Genomic DNA, 19678 nt, shown 5'->3' on the forward strand with positions numbered 1-19678 from the left:
CTATAACATTGATAGAGAGATATGCACAGCTGTTTGCTCCCCAGGGAATTAATTACTAACTCTGGGTCAATTAATAAGCAAAAAGTGATTTTATTAAGTATAAAAAGTCGGATTTAAGTGGTTCCAAGTAATAACAGACAGAGCAAAGTAAATTACCAAGCGAAATAAAACACACACACACAAATATAAGCCTAATACAGTAGGAAACTAAATGCAGGTAAATCTCACCCTCAGAGATGTTCCAATAAGCTTCTTTAATAGACTAGACTCCTTCCTAGTCTGGGTCCAGCAATCACTCACCCCCCCCCCCATAGTTACTGTCCTTTGTTTCAGGTTCTTTCAGGCATCTCTTTGGGATGGAGAGGCTATCTGTTGAGCCAGGTCAAGATAAAATGGAGAAGTTTCCAGGGCCTTTTATATTCTCTCTCTTGTGGGCAGAAACCCCTTTGTTCTCCTGTGCAAAATCACAGCAACAAGATGGCACCGGGGCAAGTCACATGACTACGAATGATTCAGCTTTTTGCAGGCCAATGCCATTGTTTACATGTTAGTTTGACCATCCCCAGGGAAGCTCAGATGTGGATTGGCATCTCCTAAAGTCCATTGCTAGTTAGTGCGCCTAATTACTTGAATGATCCCTTCACACTATGTTGACCAAATCTGCCTTCTGTGCTTCCTACAGCAAACACTTTAAATACAAGCATAGAGCCAACACTCATAACTTCATCCTATTTGTATGCATGCATCATTTTTATATCTGACTATATTCAGTAGATCATAACCTTTGCAGAGATATTTTACATGGCATATCTAGCAGAAAACATATTCCAGTTATGTCATATTTACACTCATAAGCATATTTTATAAAGCATTATGGGGTGCAAGTCACAACCCCTTAATATTCCCCATAGCAAACACTTCATTTCACCTCTGACTCCTCCTGCACTTTTCCAAAGCTTAACAAATAATACAAATATAATTTTTCACAAACAGAAACAGAAGGAAATTTTAAGAGCAAATTACTGGCTGTACATCCTCCACTCAGCTCTAATAAGAATCTTGGATATTTATAAGGAGCTGTCACATGCGGGGAGCACTTAAATGGAGGTGGATTTTGACTCTGTAATCCAGGTTTGTTTCTGTATTTTGCATCCTTGCAGAGTTCATCTGCACAAATGTCCACCCAGCTGGCAGTAATTTGAGAAGACATGGCCTCATTACAACATTGGCTAAATCCTAGGCGGATGCTAAGCAGTTCCATATTGATCGAGGATCTCACCTGGCTTTTAATGCTGAACAGGTACAGGTATGCCAACCTCACAGTTTTCGATTGCACATCAAGCACAATAGAAAGAAAGAAGCAGAGGGGGCCAGATTCTGCTTGCAGCTATCCTGGTGTGAATCCGGAGTAACTCCACTTACCTCAGTAATTCTGGATTTGTATCAGTCAAAACTGAGACGAGAAGCTGGCCCAAGTTCTCCCAGGCTGGGAAATGGCAAGCCTTAGGGTTTGGGGGAATGACAGCAAAATGAAATCATTGTTTCCACCTTTTATTAACTGGATAGTTTTGCCAATTCTTTGGCTCTCTGCTCCCAATCCCACTCTCACTGAAGTCAATGGGAAAGCTCTAGTTGACTTCAACTGGAGCAGAATCAGGCCCTCATTCAAGACTGCAACCACTTGGGTGAAGTCAAAGGTACTAAAATAATTAAACACGGGAACACAGCCCTCTCCTACCCCATACAAGGATAAGCCATAGAGTAGCAGCTATCAGAGGATATCGGAGATAAGCAGCTTCCACTTCTTTGTAAAAAAGGGAACTTCTGGTGCTGGGAATGGAGCTGGGCTTTATTTTCCCCCACATGCAGTAGAAGTCTCCACTTTTTCAGGCGGACTTTTCCCATTCCTGGAAAGAAAGCAAAAATGTGATGACATGGTCAAGGCCACCTGAGCGTTTAATGTTGAAAAGGGGGACTCTCTCTGGAAGGCAGTAGATAAAGTTCCTGGATTCTTTCCCTCTAGGGGTGAAGGAACCACTAGAAATTCCTTGCAGTGCTGTCTCCTCACTGAGGCCAGTCCATCTGCACTTGTCATGAATAGCGGGGGAGAGTAGCAATGTTTATGTATGCAGTAGCATAAAATCCCTCCTTTTGTTGTTCCCTCTCCGGATGGAGGGAGAAGCCAAGCAGGTACAACATCTCCTGAAAATATACCTGAATAATCCATCTACAAGCACAGAAACTGTGAGTAGGGCAAGGAAATGTGTTAGGTTATCTTTTGTTTTGGCTTGTAGGAATTTTCCTATGCTACAGAGGTATTTTTATTCCTGTTTTTGTAACTGTGAATCTGAGCCCAGAGGGGAGTCCTCTGTGTTTTATATCTTTTTATTACCCTGTATACCTTCCATCCTGATTTTGCAGGTGTGATTCTTTTACTTTTTCTTAATAATAAAGTTCTTCTTTTAAGAACCTGCTTGATTTTCAGTGTCCTGAAGACAAAGGGTCTGGTCTGTGCTCACTTTGCTAACCAAGTGATGGGTAGATTATTCTCAAGGCTCCCCAGGAAAGGAGGTGAAGGGGTTATTTTGGGGGGATTGAGATTCCAAGTGACCCTTCCCTGAATATTTTGTGTAATCACTTGGTGGTGGCAGCAATACCATCCAAGGACAAAGAAAGGAATTTGTGCTTTGGGGAAGTTTTAACCTAAGCTGGTAGAATATAAGCTTAGAGGGTCTTTCATGAAGGTCCCCACATCTATACCCCAGAGATCTGAGTGGGGGGAACTCTGACAGCACTAATGAAGCTTCAGTCCCAGTCTTGCTCAGAAAACAATCCTGTTCTAGTAATTTTGGTCACAATGTTTCAAAAGCCAATGTCTGCCCACCCCATGCTGAGAGAGCCACAGAGCTCACAAGAGAACCCAGGGAAGGAAATGTGGAGAGAGGTTGCTATTAAAAATGATTTCTCTGCTGGTCAGAACTGGAACTTTGGGCACACGGGATTCCCCCAGGTCTGGATGTAACAAACACCCAGTAGCTAATACTACCAATGCTGTTCTCAGCTGGACTACAACAGGGTGCCCTTGTTGCCAAGAAGGCTAACAGCATTTTGGGCTGTATAAGTAGGAGCATTGCCAACAGATCAAGGGACGTGATCATTCCCCTCTATTCGGCATTGGTGAGGCCTCATTTGGAGTACTGTGTCTAGTTTTGGGCCCTGCACTACAAGAAGGATATAAAGAACTGGGATTATTTAGTCTGCAGAAGAGAAGAATGAGGGGGGGATTTGATAGCTGCTTTCAACTACCTGAAAGGGGGTTCCAAAGAGGATGGATCTAGACGGTTCTCAGTGGTAGCAGATCACAGAACAAGGAGTAATGGTCTCGAGTTGCAGTGAGTGAGGTTTAGGTGGAATATTAGGAAACAATATTTCACTAGGAGGGTGGTGAAGCACTGGAATGGGTTACCTAGGGAGGTAGTGGAATCTCCTTCCTTAGAGGTTTTTAAGGCCCGGCTTGACAAAGCCCTGGCTGGGATGGTTTAGTTGGGGACTGGTCCTGCTTTGAGCAGGGGGTTGGACTAGATACCTCCTGAGGTCCCTTCCAACCCTGATATTCTATGATTCTATTGTAAGGTGCCAGTCACTTGGGGGACAAAGCAAGCTACATACTATAATGATAGGCCCACTAGAAAAGCATCATTGGAAAAAGTAGAAAAATATTTCTTAGTAGATAGATCTAGATATTTAAGGGGAGACAGTGTTGCCTCATGAATAGGGCACTGGCCTGGGACTCGAAACCTGAGTTTGTTCAATTCCCCTCTCTGCAACCGGTTTGGTGGGTGACCACTGACGGGTCATGCCTCCATGTGCCTCAGTTTCCCTTATGTAAAATGGGAATAATTACACTGACCAACTTTGAGATCTACAGATAAAAAGCACTATAAGAGAGCTGGGAATTATTCTTATAATTATTCTGATTTATATAAAATAAAAGAGCACCCATTCTATTCTCAAGGTGCCTTAAATAATCACTAACTACAATTCAGTAGTAAAAACCCAGCAGCCTAAAGATAACCAGACAGAAGGAAAATTAAAAATAACCCAGTTTTTCCACAGCACCAGCTTTGATCCCTCAGTCCCACCAACCCTCTCTCATATACAGCCAATAGATACAGAAGACACAGCAGGCATCTGTTTATTATCGCTAGAGTAGATGGAGCTAGATATAAAGTAAGTAGGTATTATTGGGGTGGCCTATAACAATTCTGGCCATTCGATACAGTAGACAGCTACATAGCAGTGAAGCTGCTGAAACTAGACCCTGTTTGATGGATGTGTTCCCAAGGCCGGCATTGGAGAAGAGATCAGCACCACTTACAGTTCCGGTGGTCATGGGGATAGCTGACACAGATAGCCCGGAGGTCTGAGACTTGGTTCTGGTTTTTTCAATCCTTCTGATCCATCTCTTGTACTCCTCTCTCACCTAGAAAAAATATGGAACACACTCATTGGCTCATGTAACCAATGTCCCATGAGAAGCTCAGATAGTTTTACACCACTCGGTCCTAAATCTGAACAGAGCAAAAGAACTGAAATTCTTGTGACCATCTTCCCCACTGCAAATTCCAACACATAAAGGGAAGGGGAGGAGCGGCCCTCAATCCCCTAGTTGCAATGAGCCACATTCTGACTTCAGACACACCCAGGCAACATCACTGACTTCATCAGGTTACAAAGTCTGGATAGAAATTTAGCTTAGGATATGCAAGTTGATGCAGCTCCCACCAAACTACATGTTGATGGGCTTGTTGAAGGTTTAACCTGGGGAAATTCTATGACCTTCGTTACACAGGTTAGGCCATGTCTGCACTACCACTTATGGTCAGCAACATTTATGTCACTCAGGGGTATGGAAAAAACACATGCCTGAGTGACATCATTTCACTGGTATAAGTGGCAGTGTGCACAGCACTATGTCGGTGGGAGATCTTCTCCCACCAACATAACTAAAAGAAGTTTACAAGAAGTGGAAGCTTGGACAAATGACCGGAGAGGAATATATAAATATTGCTCAGGCATGCAGGAGGGAAATCAGGAAGGCCAAATCACAACTGGAGTTGCAGCTAGCAAGGGATGTTAAGAGTAACAAGAAGGGCTTCTACAGATATGTTAGCAACAAGAAGAAGGTCAGGGAAAGTGTGGGCACCTTACTGAATCGGGGAGGCAACCTTGTGATAGAGGATGTGGAAAAAGCTAATGTACTCAATACTTTTTTTGCCTCTGTCTTCACGAACAAGGTCAGTTCCCAGACTGCTGCACTGGGCAGCACAGTATGGGGAGGAGGTGACCAACCTTCTGTGGAGAAAAAAGTGGTTCAGCGCTATTTAGAAAAGCTGGGCGAGCACAAGTCCATGGGGCCGGATGCACTACATCCGAGGGTGCTCAAGGAGTTGGCAGATGTGATTGCAGAGCCATTGGCCATTATCTTTGAAAACTCATAGAGATCAGGGGTGGTCCAGGATGACTGGAAAAAGGCTAAGAAAGTGATCAGGAACAGTCAGCATGGATTCACCAAGGGCAAGTCATGCCTGACTAACCTAATTGCCTTCTATGACAAGATAACTGGATCTGTGGATGAGGGGAAAGCAGTGGATGTGTTTTTCTTGACTTTAGCAAGTTTGCAGATGACATATAACTGGGAGGACTGGTAGATACACTGGAGGGTAGCGATAGGATACAGAGGGACCTAGAAAAAATTAGAGGATGGGGCCAAAAGAAATCTAATGAGGTTCAACAAGAACAAGTGCAAAGTCCTGCACTGAGGATGGAAGAATCCCATGCACAGCTACAGACTAGAGACCAAGCGGCTAGGCAGCAGTTCTGCAGGAAAGGACCTAGGGGTTACAGTGGACGAGAAGCTGGATATGAGTCAATGGTTTGTCCCTTGTTGCCAAGGAGGCTAACAGCATTTTGGGGTGTGTAAGTAGGCACATTGCTAGCAGATCGAGGGACATGATCATTCCCCTCTATTCAGCACTGGTGAGGCCTCATTTGGAGTACTGTGTCCAGTTTTGGGTCCCACACTACAAGAAGGATGTAGAAAAATTGGAAAGAGTCCAGAAGAGGGCAACAAAAATGATTAGGGGGCTGGAGCACATGACTTATGAGGAGATGCTGAGGAAACTGGGATTATTTAGTCTGCAGAAGAGAAGAATATGGGGGGATTTGATAGCTGCTTTCAACTACCTGAAAAGGGGTTCCAAAGAGGATGGATCTAGACTGTTCTCAGTGGTACCAGATGACAGAACAAGGAGTAATGGTCTCACGTTGCAGGGGGGAAGGTTTAGGTTGTATATTGGGGGAAAAAATTTTACTAGGAGGGTGGTGAAGCACTGGAATGGGTTACCTAGGGAGGTGGTGGAATCTCCTTCCTTAGAGGTTTTTAAGGTCAGGCTTGCCAAAGCCCTGGCTGGGATGATTTAGTTGGGGATTGGTCCTGCTTTGAGCAGGGGGTTGAATTAGATGACCTCCTGAGGTCCTTTCCAACCCTGATATTTTATGATTCTATGATCCTATGAACTACTGCCGCTTGTTGGGGGTGGTTTAATTACGTCGACAGGAGAGCTCTCTCCCATTGGCATAGAACGGCTACACAAGAGATCTTATAGTGGCACAACTGCATAGGTACAGCTGTGCCACTGTAAGGTCTCTAGTGTAGATGTAACCCATGTCTGCTTGGTGTGGTGCTCTGTCCCCCTCTAGTGGCACCTAGGTCAGCTAGAGATTAATGAGTCTGTTACAGCCTTAACTAAGAGCTATGTGTCTTTTAGCCCATGCAGTAGAGGCTCATGCATTTAGCTCCCGAGCTCCCAGGTTCGATCCCACCCACCAAGGGCTGTTGGTGTTATATAGACATGGTCCCTCCTGGCCTTAAAAAGATCTGTGACTCTATGAAAGCAGGACAATATAAGCTGCAGGAGAAAAGAGATTGGAGGAGAACGGCTGAATTTCAAAATAGGGAAAGGAGCAACAGCACACAACACCTGAAAAGGGTGAAACCAGGACAAATGTGAACAAAGAAGCTCTGCTGGCTGGACATTAATGGAGCTGAACAGGTAACAGGGCATTGGCTTTACCTGCTGATTGAGGAGACAGTGCACCAGGAAGATGAAGGCTCCCTGCAGGCTGTTGATGATGGTGAATAAATACGCCATGACCGTGGCTGCCGCTTTTGTTTGCAACAGACCAAGACTCCAAGTGCAGCCCAGGATGAAAAGCTGGGCGATGGCTTTAAATGTCAGTAACCTGGAGTAAAGCAGACGGAGAGAACCTTTGTGTAACTTCCTTGGTTTCAGCAGAGTTACAGATTTTACCTAAGATTAATTCATGTATAGATATTTGTATAGCACCCAGCATTGTAACGTCTGACTTAAACCAGTGTTGTGTTCCTAGCTCTGTCACTGGCCTGTGGTGTAACACTGACCATGTCAATTTCCCTCTCTTTCCCCTCACATCCGTTTTGTAGCGCGGGCAGTGAGCATATGACCATGAAGTAATAATAGTGACATAGTAAGAATAAAGGGCAACGGGCTAAGGAATGAGTAGCAAAAACAAAAATACCTGTTCACCGACACCTATAAAATAGCTTAAGCAGTTAGCATGAGTGCAAGGCCTTACAGCCTAAGTAGTAGTAGTTGCTCAATACGTTAGCATAAGTCAGTAAACTAACAGTTATCATAAGTCACAAAATGTTAGAAGGCTTTTTGTTTCTTGTTTTGTAATAATCACTTGTGTTGCAAACTGCTGATGGGTAACTGCAAAAAGACAGTTACTACCAGTTTAAAGTATTTTTAAAAGAGGACATCCACAAATGCCTAACCGCAGGTAACCACAGTAATCCAATTAACATATGTTAATGAGCTTAGCCAAGTTAATATACTAACCTGTAGAATAAGAGCACCCCAACAATATAAAGGTAAAAACCTTAAAATATGGTTTAAAAATATGTGGTTTATATATGCATAAAAAATACAAGAGCCTATAAAACATCTACTCTCAGGAACAGCCATTAAAATTCTCCATTGGCATGCCAAAGACAAACCAAAATCTGTCTCACTCCTTAAAGCTCTCCCCCAAAATAAAGTAGCATATACAGGTAATGTCGCTCTCACACTGGTCGCTCTCACACTGTTATACTGTCCCACTGGTTTAAATTGCTTTATTTAAACTAGTCATTGTGACAATAAAACATTGACAGTTACAGAAGGTCTTTGCTAAGTGCAAGTGTTTTTACTGCTATGCCCACCCTCCTCAAATTGGGTCTCTTCTCACCATTGTGAATTATAAATCCCAGCGACCATGGCCACATGTCCAGCTCTTCCAGAAAACACGGATTTAGCAATTAGATACCAAGAAAACACTGTGCAGTTTTCCTCATGCTGTCTCAGTTGTGTTTAGCAAAAGGCATCAAACTAGGCTGAACAAAACACTAGAAAAAGTGTCCTTCCTGGAGGAGAGAATCCTGCACTGAATGAGGAAAACGGGACTGGATGATCTAACACATCTTGTCCATTGCTGATATGTATAACTTTCTGCTTGACCAAAAGGGCTAAGAGTTCTTACACTAGCCAAAAGAGAAGATGCAGGAGGATCTAACAGAAAGCTCTATACAAGGCAGTCTTGATTATCCATACTTCAGTTATGCCAAACAAGGATTCCCCCAATTTTTTAATTACATTGAAAATTCCCTTGATTTTAGAGGAAGGATGATTTAGTGGTTAGTGCCCTAATCTAGTACTGGGGAAACACAGGTTCAATTCTATGCTCTGCCACAGATTTTGTGTGTGAGCTTGAGCAAGTCACTTAGCCTCTATGTGCCTCAGTTCCCCATCCCTATAATGGAGATAAGAGCCCTGTCCTGCCTCACAGGGTGTTGGAGGATCAATGCATTAAAGATCGTGAAGCGCTCTGAGATCTGTGGGTGAAAAGTGCTACATAAAAGCCAGCATACAAAATCGGGGCCCGGTCCCATGAGGTGCTCAGCACCTCCTAAAAGGTGCTGCGTACCCTCATCTCTGACCTAAGTCAATAGGCACTGAAGGGTCTCAGCTGCTTGCAGGACCAGGTATTCAGTGTTCTGTTCTCCATGACTTTCTGCTACCATGTCCGTTTCACTCTGGTATTTCCTCAGTTTAATTGAGCCAAGAGTGCCTGTAGCAACCCCCCCTGCAGAAGACTAACTGGACCTCTCAGGCAGGTTTAGCGCTTTCCTACCTTGTATTTTTGAGGGTGGAGACATCTGCATTGAGGGAGGAGATTTTGTCTCTCAGGATCCAGAGGGTTGTGATAAAAAATGTTAAATTCATCTGTGGAAACAACACAACAACTCGAGTGGATCAGACCCCAGGTCCATCTAGTCCAGGATTCTGCCTCTGACCGTGGCCAGTACCAAGTGCTTCAGAGGCAGGGATAAGCTCCCCCTATATTAGTTCTCCCCTTGGTCTTGGTAGCTAGAGCTTGATTTAAATCCTGAAGCCTGGGGTTTAATATCCCTTCCAGAACTTTTCTTAGCCCTGATTAGAACAACTCTGGATATTATCCTTGCTCCCCATATAAATGCCCAAATCTCTTTTTGAATCTTGCTAAAATTCTTCATGGCTCTACAGTGCCTAGCACAATGGTACTTTGACCCCGGATGGGAGCCTCTAGCTGCGATTGTCATCTGAATCCTTCCTGCACCACAAGACATCACTTTGAGCACAGATAAGGCTCCGCCATCCCTCTCTCTTCTCAGCTGCTCTGTCTGTCCTCTGTGTTACGTTTCATAAACTTTCCTTCTCTACGTATTGTTGGATCATAGACGGATTCTTTCAGCTGCCCTCTTGTCCATGTTCCTCCGGCTGTCCAGTTTCATACCTGCCATAGCCGAAGCTCTGGTTTCATTCGTAACACCCAGCCCAGACATTTCCATTTTCTCTGCTGGATAACTTTGGAACTAAGGAGGTGCTGAACTCTGACAAACCCCAGCATTTGGTATCAATTTGTTCCACTCCATTGGAAACAAATTGTGTGTGATTTATTAATTATTTATGAATTTACTGTAATACAAATAAAGAAGGTGCCACTGTTACCTTGTCACTTTCCAGAGAGTAAATCCACAGTAGCTAGGCCACAACTCACTCCTTAAGCAAACATCCCAATGTCTGACTCATCTCGCTATCAAAGTCCTTTCCCTGTGGCATAAACATAATTCATCCTAAATATACCCACCACAATAATAAGGCAGACCGGTCCAAGGAAACTCCAGATGAAGCCTCCGTCTATTGTGAGCCAGCAGCTAAAAGGCAAGAAGGAAAAAGGGTAACAAATTATCCCTGGCATTAAAATGAAGTGAATTCTCTCCTTTTGGTTGTCTGAGTTGATCTCTGGGTGGGGTGGGAGATGCAGGGCGAACGCTGCCTGCTTCCCTTTATGACAGTCTCATGGATATCGCTTGCAGAAACTAGTCTTATAAGAACATAAGAACGGTCATAGTGGGTCAGACCAAAGGTCCATCTAGCCCAGTGTCCTGTCTTCCGACAGTGGCCAATGCCAGGTGCCCCAGAGGGAATGAACAGAACAGGGAATCATCAACTGATCCTTCCCGTTGCCCATTCCCAGCTTCTGGCAAACAGAGACTAGGGACACCATCCCTGCCCATCCTAGCTAATAGCCATCAATAGACCTATCCTCCATGAATTTATCTAGTTCTTTTCTAAACCCTGTTATAGTCTTGGCCTTCACAACATCCTCTGGAAAGGAGTTCCACAGGTTGACTGTGCATTGTGTGAAACATGAAGAAACGGGGATTGTCGAATATATTGTCTCTCTGTAATTCAGCCAATGAGTTGAGTGGGTAATGAGATATCTGTTCTCCCCTTGCGATGGGCGCTGCACGTACTGTTCGGAAGTTCCGTAGCCTTTGTGATTCACCGCTGCAGAAATAGCCACCACCAGGGCTGGGAATCCATACCCGAACGGGTACATGAATCTCTTCTTGAACCGGCCGGCACTGGTGTAATTCACGACCTTCAGGTTCCTGACGGTGAGGAAGAGGTGCAGCCCCTCCAGGAACATCCAGGTGAAACAGGCCAGGAAGAGGTAGTGTAGGAGGCCAGCAATGACAGCACACGCCACCTTGGGGAGACAGAGAGCTCAGCGACTCTGAACATCTAGCTCTCCGAGATAGGGGAAGCGTTAGCAAGGCCAGCTCTAGGCACCAGCGCTCCAAGCATGTGCTTGGGGCGGCACTTTCCAAGGGGTGGCACTCCGGCTCCTTTTTTTTTTTTTTTTTTTTGGCGCTTGGGGCACAAAAAGCTGGGAGCCGGCCCTGAGCAGAGGTGAGCTGCAGCAGTAGAGGGCACGGGGAGGGCCACAGGAAATAACCCTGGGAAGGGCAGAGGAACCGCTCCCCACCCCCAGCTCACCTCCGCTTCTCCCCCCTCCCTCCCAGGCTTGCCACAAAACAGCTTGCCTGGGAAGGAAGGAATAGGAGGGGAAATGTGGCACGCCCGGGGGAGGAGGCGGGGCTGGGGATTTGGAGAAGGGGTTGGAATGGGGCGGGGTTGAGGCAGGGCCGGGGGAACACTGGAAAAATTTTTTGCTTGGAGCGGCAAAAAACTTGGAGCCAGCCCTGAGCATTAGTTATGTGTCCCTTCCAAGCTGGGGAGAAAATGGCATCCAAGACCTGTGAAATATTTAACAACCCCCTAGACCATCTAGGACAACACACTGCATACTGTGGCCATTCAAATTCATCACAGCACCAGGGGTAGAACTCAGATCCTCCTGGTCCAAAAGCACTAGCTCCTACCTCATAAACTAAAAGAGAATCTCCATTAGTGGTTAACAATATAGGGCTTATGACACATAGTGAGACAGGCTGCTCTGAGTTCAGTTCTCAATCCTGCCACTGACTTCACATGTGACCTTGGGAAAGTCAATTAATCTCCCTGTGCCTCAGATCCCCAGCTGTAAAATGGGGATAATGGAATTCTGTCCCCCACCCATTGTCTCATCTGCTTAGACCATAAGCTCTTCAGGGTAGCAGTTGTCTCTTGCTCTGTGTGCAGTGCCCAGCACAACGGAGCTCTGATTTCAGTTGGGTCTCGTTGGCTACTATAGTACAAATAAACTACTATAACAGTTGAGGCAGTTCTGACCCTGTCCAATAGAGGGCAGCGCTGTTTCACTCACACCAGATACTAGGTCACAATATTAATTTTTTTTCCGGCAAGAACTCAGGGCGAGGAGTAAACCAAGGAAACACACAGACTGAAACATACGCACTGTCCTCACTCTCTGAGCCAGCTCATAGTCACAGCTAGATGTATTCCACATGTGGGCCAAGGGCATTTTTTAACCTTGGAAAGCTGCATTGGCCCAAATGCGCATCTTCAGCAGTTCGTGGTTGTGAAGTTGATACCCTAAGTGGCTCAGTCCAGGGTCCCTCCTATGGCTGGGGAGTTGAGGCTAAGGGATAATTAAATTCTGGTGCCCGATTCTCATTTTACTGACGCTGGTGTAAATCTGGGGTACCTCCGTTGAGACCAGTGGTGTCAAAGCAGCGTAAGCAAGTTCAGAATACGGACCACTGAATTCATTCTGGGCATTGTGATACCAGGCATGGGAAGGGGCCTAAGGGCAAAACCAATCCACCTTGATTATTAGTGCATCACACAGGTTGTAGCTTGCAGTCTGAATGCATCCTCCATCCCAACCTCCACAAGCTCTCTGTGCCATCCTCCCATTCTCCTCTTCCTCAAGGACTCCCTGTGAATCCCCACATGCCTGGACTCATGCCAGGGGCTGGGTTTCCCCCAACCCCCACCCCACCACTGTCATCTCTCCACATGCCATCATCCCTTATTCGCTGTCCCCTCCATTCTCCTCTGGTAGGTCTCTGTGTGCCCCCCCTTGCTTCCTCTTCCCCCCATGCCAAGGGCTCCATATGTGCCCCATTCCCCCTGTTATTTCATTACAGGGGCACTTAGGGGCCTCAAACGAGTTCAAGGACCCGTCGTGCTCAGCGCTGTACAAAAACGCAGTAAGAGTGTGTTTACGCTATAGCTGGGAGCATGAGTCCCCAGGCAGCAGCCCAGGCTAGCCACCCACATACAATCATGCCTGACCCTCTGGATACTTAGCTGGCCCAAGCTGCTGAGGCCACACTGCTATTTTGAGTGTGTTAGCTCAAGTGGAGCTAACATGTGTCTGAGCACACTGGGGGGGCACCCCCGCCCCAGCTGCAGTGGAGATCCACCTTAGAAGACAGTCCCTGCCCTCAAGAGCTTACGATCTAAATAGACAGGATAGATAAGGGACGGGTGGATTTTGCATGATTTCGCTACCTTATTGGTGACGCTCTTCACTGCGGTGAGGAAGAGCAGGTCCGCCAGGAAGAGGCAGAGGCAGAGCTGCAGGTGGAGGGAGGTGCTGACGTTGCGGATGGAGCGGCACAGGAGGAAGGTGAGGATGGCGAGGAAGAGGCAGAGCAGGGAGAGGGTCAGTCCCACGTAGGTGATGATGATCAGTGGGTAACTGTCCTGCAAAAGGAAAAATTAAAGGAAAAGTAAAATTCACATTGGAGAAACAGGGGCTCTGAAATAACCAGATAATTTCCTAGGGCAATCAGATTTCTAGCTCCATTGTTGGAGAACATGGAGGACCCATCTGCTCCCTGCCCCTTTCGCTAGGAAACTCAGAGGACCAACACGTGTGTTGAGTTTGCAGTCCCCAGATGATCTCTGGATCTCGTAATGACTGTAAACTAATTGGAACCAATACCCGGCTGACTCACGCCCCGTGCCACCTATCTGACATCTAACATGCTGACCAAGTGCACCTGATCATGACTTTCCTACTGGCTGGCTCCAGCCATTGTAACTACAGCCAGAGGCATTACTCCTTTCGCGTAAGTGGTGGACGCCTGCATTTTGTGTGTCGAAGGGCTCAGGTTTGTTTTTGCAAACAGCAGCAGTTTCTGTGCGAATGCAACCCCAGCTTGTTACACGTGGACCATGAGCTTAAGCGGACGGTTGAAATACCTTGATCGCATGTGAAGCCATCAGGATGGCAAAGCTGGACAGGTGATTACAGGTGCAGGTGGTGTGAGTGCTGTTCGCACGGAGAAGTCTGCAGCCTTCAGTAGACCAGGTGCCAGTGAGGTTCCAGAAAACACAGATAATCTTGTCTTCTGTTTGCTTTCTCTGGAAACGGAAATTGCAGCACCAGCGTCAGCCTCGTCCTTTAAAGAGCCAAGGGCTAGTTTAGCCCAGACTAAACCAAAGAGGAGCCAGAGCTTGACAGACAGAGCACTGGGATTGTATTCCTAGCTCTGCCATTGACCTGATGTGCAAGCTCTTGAGAAGTCTCTGTGCCTCTGTTTACCCTCCTACCCTTTGTCTCTCTTCTTTGGGACGGGGCCCATATGTTTGTGCAGTGCCTGGTACAATCAGACTCTGATCTCAGTGTGCCTCTATGTGCACTATAATAATGGATATCGGTTTCACACCAGTATAAGTCCATTGATCTGGATTGGGGTAAATGAGAGCAGAGTCAGACCTCCAAGCTGACACCCCACTGGTACAAGGTATTGCGGTTTACAAGTTCACCTGGGAATTTCAAGGCTTTTTCAAGGCTTTAGGGTGGTATTGGGGGACCCTTAGCATTCAGCCATTTGTAGGGCATCTGTGGTACTGATGGGCAAGGAAGATCATTTTAGCAGGACTGTAGGGGGCATTATGGGTACTGGAGGGCCCAGAGAGCAGGCCGCAGTAGATAGGTGGAAGGTGACCAGAACCTTGGCGAGGGCAGAGAGGAAAAGCCAGATTTTTGGGGAAGATGCAGCATCAAGATTTGGACTCATCTTGGGGGTAGAAAGGGAAACAGAGGGAGTTGAAGATGACCCTCGTTAGTGAGGCCAACTGGAAGAGGACGGCAGTGTTGACAACAGAAGCACAGAGAGAAAACAGTGGGGAAAAGCTCTTAGCCAAGAGGGGCCCCTCTTCCATTTCAAGCAGGGACATGATTGCCAATCACCTGTTTATGCTCCAGGGTGAAGTAGAAAGGTTTGGAGAGGGGTCCGGGTTTCCCAATGGTCCCACTCACTACCTTCGAATTCAGCGTAGTGCTACCCAGTTTGTCATCCTCTCTCAGGTTTTGCTGGTCGATAAAGCTATTGTTCAGGATGGAGTCGAGAGTGGCATACGATATGAAGGCAACGACTCCAGAGCCTGCAGGAGCAAAGATGCAAGAGGTGATACCAGTTCAGCCTGTGTCCTGTCTCACACCGCAACGAGCTGGAAGAGCTCTTGGCTGGTGGGCACAGCCGAACCAGCGATGAGAAGGACACAAGTACAGAGAGATGGAACAGCTTCCCCACGTTTGCACAGAGTGTTAGTGGCTAAATTGGGACTAGACCCCAGGACTCCTTACTCCCTGCACTGGCCAACGAATAACACTTCCTCCTAGGGGCCCATCAGCCAGCCAGGACTCAGCAGAGCATGTTGCACTCCAGCTCCGCTGCTGCTAGTCCTGGAAAATCCACCCTCATCTTGGTCTCTCCTAACCCTCCAGCCCTGACATGCCCTCTGCACCAGGGAAGCCACAAGGGCACTGCTTAATTTGTGTGAGGACCAGAGCCCCAGCACCTCTAGGCTTGGCAGTTCAGAGCCCCGGGACCTCCGGGCTTGGCAGTTCAGAGCCCCGGCACCTCCGGATTTCCTGCGTCAGTTATGAAAGTAAAAATGTTGCTTGAGTCCTGGCACCTAATTGCTTGAGTCCCAGCCCCACTTTCATTACAAATTACGCACTGCACAGAGGGCTGGTGTAAAGCAACCCAAGACCCCCTGGGGAGTCTGTCAGGGCTGCTTCAAGGTTCCTCTGCAGCCCTGGAAGATCTGGCCTCAGAGCTGGAGCTGTGGAATGGTTTGGAGTGGTTGCATTCCTTCCACTGCCTGTCCAGACAACTCCTGGATGGTACCTTGTTCCCTGGCGTCAACCACTGTCGTGCAGTCAATGCTCATCAACTCGTTTTCAGCGGTCAGTTCGATCATCTTCCCTGCCCGACTGCAGTTATCCGTAACCCGCTGGGCCACGATGGCTGGGGGCGGAAGGACAAGTTCTTCACTGCGCTGCTTTGAAAACTACCCTCCCTTTAGCACAGAGCCTGATTCTCCTCCCACTCCCGTGGCGGCAGGGAGCAACGCTGCAGTAAAACCAGCAGAGCCGAGAGAAGAATCAGGAGCCCGGATTGTCTTTATGTCCTTTGTGCCTTGCACCTAGCACAATGGGGCCCTGCTCCATCATGACTGCGGCTCATAGGCACTACCACAATCCTGCTACTTGCTGAGATCAGAGCCCTGTTGTGCTGGGCACCATAAGCAAATGGAGCAAGAGACTGCTTCTGCCCCAAACAGCAGGAAGGATTCATATCCCCATTTTACAGACAGGGAAACATAAGCACCAAGTGATTTGCCAAGGTCCCTCAAAGAACCTGTGTCAGAGGCAGGAACGGCACCCAGCTCTCTTATGCTTTAGCCCAGCACCCTAGCCCCGACGCCACCCTTCATTGCAGAGAGCACCGCGGGTGGTGCTCAGAGCTGTGTGAACGTTTTTCCTTTTTCTTACTCATTGTCTCTCCCGTGACAGTCTGCGTCTCGTTCCCGGGGCTTTTCCGAGCAGTTGCCAAAGCTGCTGATTCTACGCTCTGCAGAAAGATGGTGGCTACCAATGCGACCTCCTCCTTGCTCCCATTAGACTGCTGGGCAGTGGCATAGAAAAGCAAATCGATAGAGGTGGAGACTTCCTGGGGTTTAAACAGAAGACACCCTGGGTAAAGCAGGGGCTGTCAAACAGTGGCCCACTGGTTAACAGGGAGATGGTCCCAAGGATCCACCACTTATTCTCCCCATTTACCATCACGGAACATCCCAGGGCAGCTACAACTGCTTACATGGTTGGGTGATGTTAGGGAGGCTTTTAGGGTCCCCTCCCCCTCCACATGCTTCTTATAGTCTGGCCCTCTGCTCCACATGGCTCCCATGGCACCCAGGTACCTGCTCCCATCAAGATACTGACTCGTTCCCTTTGCCCCAAGACATTCATCACCCACTCTTGGCTGGCAGCTGAAATTCCACTCGCTGTTGGCTCCAGTCTACTCTTCTAGAGTTGAAGCAACTAAACCTTGTTTTCAGCTGCTTTTAAAGACTCCCCCCAGGCTTATCTCTGGAAGGAAGTATCTGGAGACCAGTTGCAGCAGCTGGGGACGAGGAGGAAGGACTTTGCCTTGGAGGGAAGGGACTGGCAAATACAGGCGCACAGCGTCTGACCTTCAGCGATACTGACTGGTTTCCATTGCCGCATGCAGATTCCAGGGTCTTTGAGGTCTCATTCAGGAAGGTGCAAAATCTGTTGTTTTGTTGGTTTCCCTATAGGGGAATCATGGAAAAAGGAGTTAATGCTGTAACATTCCTACCTACCTACTGGAGGGTGGAAGATGGGTGTCCATGTCCCTACGCCTCTCTGTTCCTTTTAACCCACTGTAACTTTCTATCCATCTTCTCTGTCTAGCTCTGGCTATTTCTCCATCCACCCATCTTCTCCACCTCCAGCCTTCTCTAGGTACCAGCTCTAGCCCATCCATCATCCCTCTCCATCTCTATCCATCCATACTACCCAACCCAGAAGCAGCACACACACTGTCTGAGTGAACTACACAAACTCTACACACACAACCCTTACATCCATTCTCTCCCTTTTCCCCTCTTGCCCTGCACACGAAGATGACCCAGTTCGGAATCATTCGACACATACGTGCTGGGTGCTGTTTCTGCACAGGCTTTTGAAATCGTCTCCTTGCAGAATCCTGGGCTGGCAGCTGATGAGATTTTCTAGGGAAGGAAGGAGGAAGCCAACATTGGGGCCTCTCTTATAAGGATCAAATCTCTTTGTGATGGGATCAAAGCATCATTACACTTCCGGGCACAGAAATGAAACCCCGCAAAGTCCAGTCGACAGCAGAGCTGATGCTAAAGCTAAAGGGACTGGTTTATGGGGCCCAGGAAGGTGGCACCACTCCAGATGCAACTTTCCCCCTAACAACAATATGAAAAAATTGCAGGGGGGCCGTTAGCTCCCGTATGCTACTGCCTACAAACATACACAAACATGCAAGGGCCTAGCTACACCCACACTGGTTTGTGGGCAGTTTCTAAACCACAGACCACAGCACGTGCCACTAGAGGGCTCACAGACCGCTGTTAGCTTCTGGGGCCATCAGGAGCTGATTATATTCCCTGGGTTTCCCAAGGCGGCTTGTAGTGACTGGTACCTGTGCAGTTCAAGGTGTGGGAGTCACCAGGTTTCCAAGAGGTCCCACTGGGGGAAGAATAACCTGGAGAACATTGGCAGGTGAAACTCCCTCGGGTGTTGTTGCATTGGTTGTGAGGGCCACAGACTGGTGGGTCCTGAGAACATTCATTAACATCTAAACAGAAGAATATGGAAACAATTATTAATTAACGTCTATACCAGAAAACATGGAATCTATCATTGTGCAGTCGCCGTGGGGAAGCATGGATATGCCATGTTATGTTTGCTATGCTACAGTAATTACAGTTACACTCTTTGATAGTCCCGTGACTCTGCCCTGGAGAGACCTTAGAGCACAGGTGGGCAAAGTACGGCCCGTGGGCCACTTCCGGCAGGCAGGACCCTCCTGCCCAGCCCCTGAGCTCCTGGCCCAGGAGGCTAGCTCCCGGCCCCTCCCCTGCTGTTCCCCCTCCCCCGCAGCCTCAGCTCTCCCCGCCGCCGGCGCAATGCTCTGGGAGGCAGGGCTGCGAGCTCCTGGGGCAGCACAGCTGCAGAGCCTCGGCCTGACCTCGTGCTCCAGGCAGCGCAGTAAGGGGGCAGGGTTGGATAGGGGGTAGAGGAGTAGAGGGCAGAGGAGTTCAGGGTGGTGGTCAGGAGGGCGGGGGTGTGGATAGGTATCAGGGCAGTCAGGAAGGAGGGGGGGTTGAATGGGGCAGCAGGGGGCAGTGAGGGGCAGGGGTTCTGGGGGTGGTCAGGGGACAGGGAGAAGGGCTGGTTGGATGGGGCAGGGGGGGTCAGGAATGAGAGGCGAGGTTTGATGGCACGATGCGGGGCAGTCAGGGGCGGGGGTTCTGGGGGCAGTCAGGAGACAGGGAGGGGTGGATGGGACAGGAATCCTGGGGGGGGGGCGTCAGGGGGCGAGAAGCAGGGGGGGTCGGATAGGGGGCAGGGGCCAGGCCATGCCTGGCTGTTTGGGGAGGCACAGCCTTCACTAACCGGCCCTCCACACAATTTTGGAAAACTGTTGCAGCCCTCAAGCCAAAAAGTTTGCCCACCCCTGCCCTAGAGTAAAGGCCAATAAAGGCCTTGTTATCTTTATAAACTATATGCTCTAATTCAACCAGGTTTTTGAGCTTAAGGTAGGAATGGCTGGGTGGAATTCTCTAGCCTGTGATATACAGGAGGTCAGATTATATATTATCACAATAGCCTCATATATCTGAATCCACAGAAGAACTGTGTTAACACCCCAGGAGTTCCTGTGAGTCCTTCAGATGGAATCCACTGCCAATACAACAGCAATAGAAATATTGCTCATCACACCAGA

The 19678-nt window shown here is 47.9% G+C and overlaps 1 protein-coding gene across 1 annotated transcript; it reads right to left on the reverse strand.

The window, feature by feature from the left end:
• Nucleotides 1-1886: 1886 nt before the first annotated feature.
• LOC123353823 (adhesion G protein-coupled receptor E3-like) lies at nt 1887-17787 on the reverse strand. Its single transcript, XM_044995235.1, has 13 exons — nt 17782-17787; nt 17370-17468; nt 16669-16846; nt 16022-16141; nt 15079-15272; nt 14085-14246; nt 13389-13583; nt 10940-11175; nt 10270-10336; nt 9274-9365; nt 7137-7305; nt 4379-4483; nt 1887-1907 (listed from the first exon to the last, which is right to left on the reverse strand). The coding sequence occupies exons 1-13, from the start codon at nt 17785-17787 to the stop codon at nt 1887-1889; spliced, it is 1644 nt and encodes a 547-aa protein (XP_044851170.1).
• Between the last annotated feature and the right edge of the window lie 1891 nt (nt 17788-19678).

The sequence above is a fragment of the Mauremys mutica genome, chromosome 20 (genome assembly GCF_020497125.1).
Source record: "Mauremys mutica isolate MM-2020 ecotype Southern chromosome 20, ASM2049712v1, whole genome shotgun sequence".
Lineage (NCBI taxonomy): Eukaryota > Metazoa > Chordata > Testudines > Geoemydidae > Mauremys > Mauremys mutica.